The sequence below is a fragment of the Epinephelus lanceolatus genome, chromosome 16 (assembly GCF_041903045.1).
Source record: "Epinephelus lanceolatus isolate andai-2023 chromosome 16, ASM4190304v1, whole genome shotgun sequence".
NCBI lineage: Eukaryota > Metazoa > Chordata > Actinopteri > Perciformes > Serranidae > Epinephelus > Epinephelus lanceolatus.
Window position 1 is genome coordinate 27195001 of NC_135749.1, and position 11854 is coordinate 27206854.

At 42.2% G+C, this 11854-nt stretch overlaps 2 protein-coding genes across 5 annotated transcripts in view; both read right to left on the minus strand.

The window, feature by feature from the left end:
* Positions 1-3577, minus strand: part of tfap2e (transcription factor AP-2 epsilon) — a 16182-nt gene extending 12605 nt beyond the window's left edge. For 2 of the 4 annotated variants that reach the window (XM_033636278.2, XM_033636276.2), the window contains exons 1-2: positions 3419-3577; positions 819-1259 (exon numbers count right to left, since the gene is read on the minus strand). In XM_033636278.2, the coding sequence (XP_033492169.1) occupies positions 819-1259; positions 3419-3457 (480 nt within the window). In that variant the 5' untranslated portion in view covers positions 3458-3577. Of the gene's footprint in view, positions 1-818; positions 1260-2584; positions 2850-3418 lie in introns of those variants that run through there. The other 2 variants (XM_033636279.2, XM_033636277.2) reach the window with 2 other exon arrangements.
* Positions 3578-5113: 1536 nt separating this feature from the next.
* ncdn (neurochondrin) lies at positions 5114-11658 on the minus strand. Its single transcript, XM_033638092.2, has 8 exons — positions 11589-11658; positions 11161-11378; positions 9351-10413; positions 8529-8698; positions 7443-7681; positions 7149-7364; positions 6869-7011; positions 5114-6216 (listed from the first exon to the last, which is right to left on the minus strand). The coding sequence occupies exons 2-8, from the start codon at positions 11362-11364 to the stop codon at positions 5798-5800; spliced, it is 2454 nt and encodes an 817-aa protein (XP_033493983.2). The 5' UTR covers positions 11365-11378; positions 11589-11658; the 3' UTR covers positions 5114-5797.
* Between the last annotated feature and the right edge of the window lie 196 nt (positions 11659-11854).

Sequence of the window (11854 nt, forward strand, 5' to 3'; positions counted from 1 at the left end):
ACCAAAAGGAAAAATAAGCGTATTTTTTGGCAGTCCAATTTGAAAATCTCTGAAAAGTATTAAATATTTTCGTCTAATTTATATAACTCATAACACCTCCTTCTTCTGATCAGGCTAGGAATTATAGCCATTAAACTAAACTAAAATTAAAAATCTCTTAAAAGGACAAAACGTGTTGGAACAGGTCATGTAAAATCCACACTTGGCAAAATGGAGAATAGATATCTCATATATTTTTGAGTATTGATTTATAACCAATTCAGAAACATCTCACCCCAACAAAACAGGCTGTTTTTGTTTTGTTGTTGTTTTTAAAGTCCATAGTCAGCGACGCACTCCTGCTTTTCTTATTTTAATATCAGACACGAAAAAACGTGCGTAATTTTCCATTTGAAATGCAGGTACAATAAAGGTCTGCTGGAATTTTTTGTATATAATAAAAGATAAATAACAGGTTACGCATTCCAAATAAATACAAATGATTAATAATATGTAGTAGTTGTTAATTACAGGTGTTTACTTAAAAATCTATTTGATTAATGTGTGCTATTTCATCAGGAATTGTGTCGTTTGAGGGAAGGAGGATAAATTGCCTTCAGGGCCTGTTGCAAACATCCACGTCCTTAAAAGAGTGAGAGATATTTTTGCACTTATTTTCCGTGATATTTGGTTAATATAATGGCATTGGAATATGAAAAAAATAGAAGAAATATTGTTCATATTTGTGCGCAATGATTTTAGTGACTTTTACGCACGGTCTTCCAAGTGCGCTGCGCCAAGGCAATGGGCAGCTAACATAGAGAAATAAATAAAGTCACCTGGAGATCGTCCAGGCCGTGATGACCCAGGTGCATCCCGAGGGGACCGTCCCCGAGAGCGGCAGCACCTTCCCCGAGACCGTGCAGCAGCCGCGGGACAGCTGGATACTCCCGCCGGGGGTCGAGGCTCAAAGCCCGGTGCGACTGTGAAAGAAGTCCCCCGTCGTCGGAGCGCGACCTCTGCGAGTGCCACGCCGCTTGCTGATGCTGATGGATGGAGTTGATGGAGGGGTAGGGGTCTGACAGGTGGGAATATGAGTCCTGGCTCTGGGAGTATGGCAGGGAGGACTGGGGATAAGGGGGAGGGAAGTACGGAGGCTGGAAGTCAGAGGCCGGAGTGTGGCAGAGCGGGGGAGCCGAGGAGTAGGCGGCCTGGTTCAGGGAGGACAGCTGGGAGAGGCGCCCACTCGGTGAAGAGCCGCTTAGTCCGTCTGCGCGGTCCTGCAGAAAAATTTTAAAAGTTTGCTTCATATCAGGATCTCAAAGTCGTCATCAGACTGTTCTCCCAAAGGTGCAAAACGAGGCTCTTTCATCAAATGTCAAATTCCAAAAGTGATGAGCCCGGGGAAACGCATTTTTTTTTTAATCTGAGGCCTGAAAATTTAAAAAAATATTTATATAAAGAGACTATATAACATAAGACATAACAGCTACAACCCATGTATAAATGTATTTCCGTTTTATTAGATGGTTGGAAATAGCAGCAGCGCTTGAAGTGATGCGCACTGGCAGAAGGCGCCCTTGGCATCGCTGCCGAACAGTGTCAGAAAGGTCACGGCCACCAAGAAGCTACACAAAGGACAGGTAGTGCACAATAACAACACGCTGCTCCAGGAGGGGAGTCAATCTGTAAATTATCTGTCATCGTGTCAACAAAACCACATTGACCCCAAAACTTAGAATCGAAGAAAAGGAGGTTAATTTTTCAGATTTTATTTTGACTTTACAAGTTTAACCCCTCATGTAAAAGAAAAAAATACCAGCATGCAGCAGTGTGTGTAAAAACATGTAGTCCACTAGCCTACATTTCGGCTCACACACTTCCTGGTAAAATTGGATTTGTTTTTTAAAGCTGGGTCACCCAAATCAATGCTGTTGTTGTGGAACAATGTCCATTATCTGGCAGGCAGAGAGGCCCACTGCCACGTTAAAAGCACACACATATATCTGTCATACATCTGTGCAGAACTGTTTCATATTTTAGTCTGACAAAGTTGATTTCTGCGGCTGTAAAACGCGACGACACTCCTCCAGACAGATTGATTACCACTCTGCCTTGGCGTGTTTGTGCAGTGAGTGGACACTTCACTGTCAGCCGGTCTCACTTGCTGTGACACGCTGCAGACAAAGAGCATCTCCGCGGACAGATGCGCCGCGCCGCAACACTAAACTCAGTGTCAGAAGGGCTCATCGCAAAGTATGGACACTTTATGATTCTGCTGGAGAGCAGAGAACAAATTTGCAAAAATGTATTTGTCAGTCATAAAAATCACAAAGGATCGTTTTACTCTACAAGCTGACAGTTGGTGTTACATCCAAAAATGCTACAAATTGATTAAATCATTTTTTCCTACACGTGAATTTACCAGAATTAGCTGTTTTTAAGTGAAGATAACTCATTGTGCGCATGTTCCAGTCTACTCACACTCGGTACAAAAAATATGTGTTTCTAAATTTGAGTTATATTAGTAGTGAACAGACAGCAGCACTCCAAAAAACTAAAAAAATAAAAAAAAATAAAAAAACACGTTTTCCATCACACTCACCATGGCCGAATAGGTGTGGATTAACATCTGGACCACTCTGGATACCCCCCAAATTTAAAATTCAACAGGATGCGCAAGCCTCCAACAACTGAAAGATGTCACCAAAATGCTCCGAGATGTAATCCAGGCTGTTTTTAACGGTCCATTAATTTCAGAAGGTGTTATTTACTTTCCTTTCGCTCTGCGTTTGACGGAGCTCTTTACGCGCAGATGAAAAGCTGCTGTCAGTTACGCACACGCGCGCACAACACACACGGAGTCCTACAGACTCTCCATGAGCGCACTACTTATAGGTTTTGCGCGCACCCGGCAGAATGAGGGGAGGGGTCGACAGGGTCCACTTCTCTTAAAGAGATATATTCATTCAATTATCGTCCGTTAATCCAAACACACACTGTGCTTTTGCATGTATTGTTTTAAAATGTCACTGGGTCATATTCTGGATTTTACGCACCGAGAGATTCTGAGATATTAGAGTTTTCATATGTTTATTTAGCACAATTAAACAATAAAATCATATTCTCTCATTTTTAATGTCTAAGTTCAGACTACAGTCGCTTTTACGGACTAATATCCAGGTGATCTTCTCAGCTTTATACTTCAAATAACTCAGTTTTCTCCAAACATTTCACCCAAGCTGGATCATTCACACGTTTCATAACTGACAAGTAAATTTTCCGAATTCAGCTTCCCTTAAAAACAAGCCAACAGGCCCACCATGTGCAGCGTTTTTACGCAGTGATGATGGACTTCACAACAGACCTAAATGTGTTGAAAGCACAATTACACCAGTGAAAACAAAACAACAAAAAAGCCGTGTGGTGTTTCTTTTACCTGCAGAGCGTCAGTCTTGGTTCGGGATTTCCAGAGCATGGTGGTGCCGGTGGTGTTGGTGTCTCTCAGTGTGGTTGTCAAGCTGCAGCTGAGGGGTTAATGTGACGCGGTGGATGGAGGAGAGACGGGCTGAAGGTACAGAGAGGAGTGAGTTAGTTTGAGAGACGATGCAGGAGTTTGTATGGATGGGTGTTCGGGGGGGGGGGGGGGGTAAAAAGAAAAGAGGGCGGGAGGTGACAGGAGTCGTGCAGGGGGTAACTAAAAACTTTTTTCACGGTTTGTGCGCGGACTGTAGGACCGGGAATGAAGTGGTGAATAGGAAAACAATGGCTTGTGATAATGACAAAGAAGAAAATCACCTATATTAACAAAAACGCGAATTCTTACTTTGATACACCATGCTGTATTTTTTTATACATTGATGTCAATATAAAAAATATTCTCAGCTGATAATACATTTGAAACATGAAGCAAAATGAAATTATTGTGATGAGTCATTCGCCTTTCAACAACTTCTTGTCGCTCTTTGACGAAGGCGCTGCACTAAAACTGTGGGAAATTACAATTTTGGTCACTTTGCATTTCATATTTATTCAGAAAGCAGAATTAGGAGGAAAATAAACACGAAAAAAATGTCACTCTTGAGTTTTGCATTCACGTTTCTCTTTCCAAATGTACAGCCACATATATGCAGCGTGCGTCAAGAACTTCAAGGCACTTCACATCCAAAAAGGTCCCAGTGCGCCATCTTGTGGTGCTTCATATATAAGAGAGGAACAGAAACAGTTACCTACCTATACAGAGACCTCCCGAGACATTCTGATGTGTCAGATTTTAACACCTGTATTATATTTACTTAGCTTAAACCAAAGTGGGTGGATGATTGGGTAAGACTTAAGGCCAGAGTAACAGGCTTGTTACTTGAGACTTGGACTTGAGTCAGACACTTTTTGTCAATGAGGCCTTATAAGGAGACAAGACTAACTTAAATACAAAAATATTCAAAACCCACAGCTTGAATATTTAATCATTAGGTCACTGCCCTGAAAGGATTAAGTGTCAACTATGTAAAAGAAAACACTATTAACAGCATTAATAGGTCATTTCAATGGTCAGCAAGAAAGACCTTAAAAGGTTCAGTGTGTGGGATTTCGTGGCATCTAGCAGTGAGGCTGCAGAGCTGAAACTTCTCCCGTGTGCCAAGCATGTCGGAAAACTATGGCTGCCGACACAAAAACACAAATGGCCCAATCTGGAGTCAGTGTTTGGTTTGTCCATTGTGGCCTATTGCAGAACAACATGGCGGACTCTGTGCAAGAGGACACACACACTTAGTTTTAGGTTGTTATAAATGAATGAAAACATAGTAATGAATATTATATACAATTACTGTCAAGAGATGTCCCTAAATCCTACACACTGGACCTTTAAGACTCACATCCTGACCTGACTTCAAAGTTACTTAAGAAGACTCAGGACTTGAAGAATAAGGCTGGTAATAATCCATATATTTGTGATTGTAAACCAATTCCTACAAAAAAGAAAACCAATTAATCGGTCTCTCAATACTCTCTGTCTGTGGCTCTCAGCCCAGAGCCCATTTGTTCATCATGAGGATGTAAATCTAAAAAATAAAAGTCACAAATAAACTTAAGAAAAGACACACACACAAAAGAAGACACATGAAACGTTGTGTTCTGGTTGTTGTTTTTTAATTGTTTAACAAAATAGCTCTTTATTAAAGACATTAATATTTCACAACAGACACGTAAGAAACTATCGTCAGAGCACAGCCGTCTGAACATTTGCATTACACTAAAAATATGTTCATAATTTTGAGTGTCTTCTTTGTAATTCAAGCTCACTTGCAAAGATCACAAGACCAGCAGTTAGGGCTGGGTGTCGTTTATAAATTACAATACTAGCACCAATACCAGCGCCCTTAAAGTGATACTGGTACCATTAAGAGTGTGAATGGAAGCATTCAGTTGTATAAAATGCCATCATCTTTTTATAGTTTTGGTTGCATCTTGGCACGATAAACTAGTGGGCCAATCACAGGATGCATTGCGGTGACTGGCTGCAAGCAAAACCATACAAATAGTCTTTTTTTCTAGATCTGGGCTTGACTGAAGTTTCTATTCTATGTGGTTCAGAGTACAGATACCCAGCCCTACCAGCAGAATCTGAGGCCTTTCATCTCTTCTTTACATTAAAGTCAGGGGCAACAGGTAAAACATTATTCATGCCAGATTGGTGCAGGTAATAAACACACAAGTTTGGCTCCAGTAACAGCCTTCCTTTATTCCTTCATTGCCAACTATGCAATTTAAAAATACTCCTTTAAAGAGCCCGTTGTATGTCAGCAGCAGTTTGGTGTCACTCTACTCCCACTGACTTCTTCAGGTTCGTCATACACATCAAAGCTCCTTTACCGTTCCTCATCATGTCCCCAATCTCCACTTTACAGACTGAGCACTGGTGTGCCATGGCGCACAGAGCTTCCTCTAGCGCCTCCTGTGTGTGCTGGTCAGGTAGTGCGCTACACTGACTCAGCATGGTGAGTGTGTATTTGAGCCAACCTTCTTCTCTGACCAGTGTGGTGATCCAGGGCTGAGCGTGGACACAGCCTCCCAGAGCCTGCAGACCCAACCTCCAGAGCTCAGCCGTTTCGTCCCAGCTCTCCTCCCAGCTGAGGCTCACCTTAACCGGACCTGGGTTGGAGCCGGAGTCCAGGGCGCTACGGAGGAACCCTAGAGCTGCAGAGAAGAACCGCCTCTGGCTAGCTTCAACTGAGCCTGGAAAATAAACAAGTATGTGTCATTAGTGGGGACATCTATTTTTTAGCCTAAGCTGCCAATAATGGACATTTTGTGCCTATATATTTAATTAAAAATGTGACTAAAATTAATAATAATGATTTTGACACTACAAATAGCCAAATTTACAGCAGACAGTCAACATGCAGGTTTAAAGAGAGAGACTAAGTTGACATTAATATGTTTTCATCCCCAGTCTGCATCTTGTGTACAGCAGCATTTCTTCCCAACTTAAAGCCCACATGATCTGCATCCCCATAGGCCTTTTTCAAAGCAGTTATAGAAGGAAACACTCAAGGATGACTAATAACATTAGTAATGGCTACATCAGATTTAGATTTGCCAGCTCCAAAGCCCTGATATATACGCCTTTTTCACAGAAGACATTTTGACATGTCCCGGTAGGAAAACCACAAGTGTGAATAATCAAATTAATAAAAGGCTGAATGCCATTTAGCTGCTTCTGTTTCAGGTTGTTGTGACTCACTGTAACAGAGTTTACTGGGACATTTGAAGTGAACAGAGGCATTGTTAATGTTATTGGAAACACCTGCTATTACATGTTAAAATGTCTGCTGTGAGAAAGGCTTCTTATCAAGCACTGGAACCAACACAAAAGAAGCATTTTCACCTGAGGGAGCTGATTTGAGTCTGCCAATCATCAGTCCCAATGTGCAGTAGTTTGCTGTTAGCACCAGCAGGTGGGGTTTATGCACCAGAACTGGAAGTGCTGCATTCAGAAGGGCCTCCAGCGCTCTGAAGCATGGGTCCTTCCTAGTGTACAACACAGAAAAAAATTAAATTTAGGCCATCATGAACTATCAGTATGAGCAGCGATATCTCAGTTATAGATAGATCTATATCATTAATTTGCCACCTTCAGATGAGTGTTTCACTTGTAAACCAGCTACCTGACTCTCTCTGGCTCTGTGACAGTGAAGTTGAGAAGAGCTGAGCAGGCTGTCTCCATGCTGGGATCCCTGGTGGAAGCCACCCCACTTTTCCCCTTGATGGAAGCCCAGCACTGCGACAAATACTCCACCAGTAGGGCCGGGGTGTCGAGAGTGAGCAGCACCTTCCTGGGACCTTCCTCTGCTGACAGGTGGCACAGAGCTGGGAGGAGATACCTGAAGAAAAGGATGAGGACGTAAGGGAGGAAGGGAAAGTACTGACCGATTCCCTCGGATATATATTGTCATCTTTACCTCAGAGCTTCTTTGCCCGTCCACGCCTCCTTCCCCTCTGTGACGGACATGTCGGTCATCCAGTCAGAGAGGCCCTGCTCTGGGCTGTCACCCTTCAGGTGGCTCCGGGAGTAGCCAATCAAAAACGGCAACAGTGCGGTCACTTCCTCCTTCAGACAGGATGTCTCCTCAGCCAGCCACGAACACAGAGAGCGGAAAGTGGCAAAAACAAACGGGTCACTGTAGCGACTTGGCTCCACCTACAAGAACAGGAAGAAACGGGGAAGAATCATTTAAAACAGTGCATTTGCTAAGTTCCATACAAATAAAGATTTATACATAAAATGTTCTGCTTTTCTCTCTCCTTGACTGCCATGACACAAACATATTTTAACATATACCATTTTCATGAAACATTTTAGTCCTGCTAGTCTTCGAAAAGCATTCTTAGTCTGCCAAAATATTTGACTCCTCAAACTTTTCTTTCCTGTGCCAGCACGTCTTTGCTTGCTATTGTCTTGCCAAGAAAAAACAAGCCAAAAAATCTTTGGATGGCCTTCCTATTGTTACACTCTGAACAATAATAAACACAATATTATATAACATTTGGTAGGGCTGAAAAGAAGAATCTGAATCTCATCATGCTTGTTTGCCAACAGAGCTGCAACTCACAGCTATTTTCATTATCATTAAATCTACAACTTGTATTTGGATTAACTGTCTGGTCTATAAAACATCAGAAAACAGTGGCATCTTTATTCAAAAATAACTTAAATAATCCACTATTTAAAATGTAACAGATTCTCTGGTAATTGACAGGTTAATTATTCTACAAATCATTCTAGCTCTATTTGTGATCTTAATATTTCAAAATGAACTCCCAATTTTATTGCTAGCTAGTTACCAGGCATTTACTAAGCAATTTATCCAATACTTTACTTCCTATGAGATGTACATTTTTGACACAGCACAAGGAAGATTCATTTGGCGCACAGTGAGTCATTAAATTTCCAGAACAGCAATAAGTACCTTGTTAGATAGAAAAAAAGGCTATGACAGGACAAAAACAGAGTGGCACCAACAGATGCTTAAACGTCTTCCTCTCACCTGCTGCAGGTAGTACATTATAGCAGAGAAGGCCTCTTCCAACACCCCGAGGACCTGCCTGCTCTGCTGTAGACTGAGTGACGGGATGGAGCTCTGAGGTGGTACAGCGGTCTGCGATACTCCCTGACAGCAGGCCTGCTCTATGGCAGCCTCCATGATTCGATAACAGCCTGGGAATATGAAGTTATAAGAAGGGTTAATCATCTTTAATAAAATCGTAGCCATGTGGTTTAACAGCAAGGTCATGTCCTCAGTATTGTTTCAGGGAATTGTGTTACCTTAAATAATCTGAGGAGTTTAAATTCTACAGATACACACAAATTACACATGGTGAGTTTTTAAACCGGATTGAGATATTTGTTTAGAGTCAGAATCCTTAAATCTGAACACTTTTGACAAAAAAAACCCACCAGAATTATACTCCTGGCATTGTGGAGAAAGCTTCGAAATAACATTTGGACAACCGTGTATGGAAATACATTTTGTAGAGATATATATTTAACAGTCAACATAATATGCAAAATATGGGAAAGGAGAATTTCAAATACTTTTTGGTGACTAGTAAAACATTTCACAGGGAGATTGCACTGCGGCACTCTGGACTCTTGGCATGAGTATTTCTATTGTGGTTGTAGCCCTTGTTAGAATATTTTTTGGACATTTAATTAATAAGGAAAATAGCTACAGAAGCAGTGAGAAGTAGGTATAACATTACAAACTGTTGTGGTTGAGGTTGCCTCAGCTTTGTTAGTAGGCAACTTGTTATGAAATAGGCAGATATTTTAATTACAATCAATATATCATTTTAAATAGGCATACTACCTGTGAGTATGTGCTGCAGCTCTGGGCTCAGTACGCTACCAGGCGGTTCCTCCAAACCCATTCTGACCTCCACACAGGCCCGGTTCACCAGTAAGCAGCAGAACTTTGGCGGTCCCACCAGCTCCCACCCGTGTAAATCCAGCAGACAAGCACCAAGGACCAGGATCTGCCCGATCTGTCTCGGTGTCAACTTAGCCTGCAACATGGGTCTCAATGCCCCCCATACGCGGCCCACAACTCCCTTCAGCTCCTCACTCTCTACTGCTACTCCCACTGGGGGGAGAAACTGCGCTAACTGGGTACACATGTCCAGCTTGGTTTGGCCTGTGGCTTGGCAGAAGTCTTTGGAGAGCCCAACAAGCAGAGTGAGGAGTTCTGCAGGGTGTTTACTCCACACTTTGTCTTTGGCTTTACCTGAGAGGAGGCAACCAAGCAAGGCAAGCCCCCTCTCGTGGCTGAAAGTCTGGTTTTGTTCCACTGCGTGACACAGAGCAGGAATGACACCCCTGGTTAGCAGCTGGTCCGTACCTCTGGGTAAGGCAGACACAGCTGTGAGGACCTGGTAGCAGTCAGTAGCCACAGCCTCATCGAGCTTGGAGGAGGGAGAGGTTTCTTGAGATGTTAATACTTTACTTGCTTCACTTCCGTCAACACACTTTTGCTTGCTCTCTCCTGTTGATTTTGCCATATTGCTAGGATTACTATCCATGTTTAAACTCTCTGCTGAATGGACTTTACAATCTGGGCCTAGCTTCTTGTCTCCATCTTGGTTGTGTTCCTGAGCTTTCTGTTCCTGTTGGTTCTCAAGACCATTTGCTAAAATGCCCAGCAGGAGTGGGATGGTGGTGAGGAGCTGTGGTTGGGAGGCCATGTCAGGGTCTGTGCTGAGGGCAGCCAACAGAGCTGTGCCCAGTGAAAGAAGCTCTTGCGGAGGTAAACCAGAGTTGTCACTCCCTCTGACTGCAGTCACCAAAAGCCGGGCTGGAAGGTTCACGCCAACTGCCTCGAAGACGCGCCTCAAGGTGGGTTTGTCTAGCTTGCTTGCAGGGCACAAGCGAGTTATCTGAAGACAGAGATTTAGTGAAGTGTTAATTCAACTGTAAGCTAATTTCACAAGGTGATATTTGTGATGCTGATTAACTGTACCGCATTATACTAAGAGGTATATTTTGCCCATTTATATTAAGAAGCACAGACTAAAGACTATGTGCTTATTATTCAGTTAATAGCTGAATATTGCAGCTCATTTAAATGTGGTTCTGCAGGGCTTCAACCAACACTTACTGGTGAGTAATCTAATTATTTTATAGACTAAATGATTAATCATTTAGTCTACGAAATCTGGCCTGTGGGCCGTTGAAAGACGCCAGTTAATACCATGGATGAGATTTTGTACTAAATGCTTACTGAGAAACACAATAAACCTTTTCAAACCACGAATATTTCCGTGCACAAAGGGGGCAAAACATTTTTTTTGCTGTATTTTATTGTAGTGTTTTTATTCTTTACCCAGTAAATTAAACTAAACAAAGCTAAAGAACCAGAGGAGAACCTCTAAAGAACAACACAGGGAACTTAAAATGTTCTCTACCTGTTCTTCAGCTTAGTTTAGTTTAATGTTACCTGACTTTTTATTCATTTTTCTGCCTTTAACTTCTCCTACCATAGCAAATATTTTTCTAGATGCCAGTAACTACATGTGTATTAGTTTCACAGGCAGACAGTTAGCTTATTAGCAATAATGCTAAGGATCAGTGAAAATAGTGTGTTCTGTGTATCCTACTTTATCAACACGTACAAAGACACTTACCAACAGAAGGGCAGCCAATGTGTGACTGTCATTCTGAGCCTGCCTGAGAGTATGAATACATTTCTCCAACACTTCCCTCTGGGCATCAGTCAAACCACCTTCTGCATCCTTGTCCGAGCCTCCTTCACCTTCTCCTCCATCCTTCTCCTCTTTTCCAGGAGGCTGGCTGCTCACGGCAGGTGTAACGTCGGCGCTGTCAGCCATTACGACCTTTATAACTGTGCCACCGAGAGAGGAATAAAAAAAAGTAAGTCAAAGACACCGAATATCACACTGGAAATCAAATAATTAGCTCCACACCGTCGAGAGCAACGACGAACGAACAGCTAGTTAAATGCTTTTCAGTTGGTTTGTTCAGCTATTCAAAGTAACGGTTAGCAACAATTCTGCCTTTAATATTTGGATTTGTAAACGTTAATATAACTTACTTTGTTGACAGCTGTATCACGCGCAGCAACACCTCATGCACTTCCCGGAAGTAAAATGTCAAAACAAAATTGCAAGGAACCAATGAAAACAGTCCAATAATGTCACAGAACCAATCAGAGGGGGGATAGTTAGAAGGCGGAGACGCCATTTTGGTTCGTGTTGTAAACGTCGGAGAAGAGTCCCGCATTATTTTTAAGGTCACGGTTGACGTCTTCACCTTTGTTTAAAGTTTATATCATTAAATGTACCGTAAAATGACTAAAGT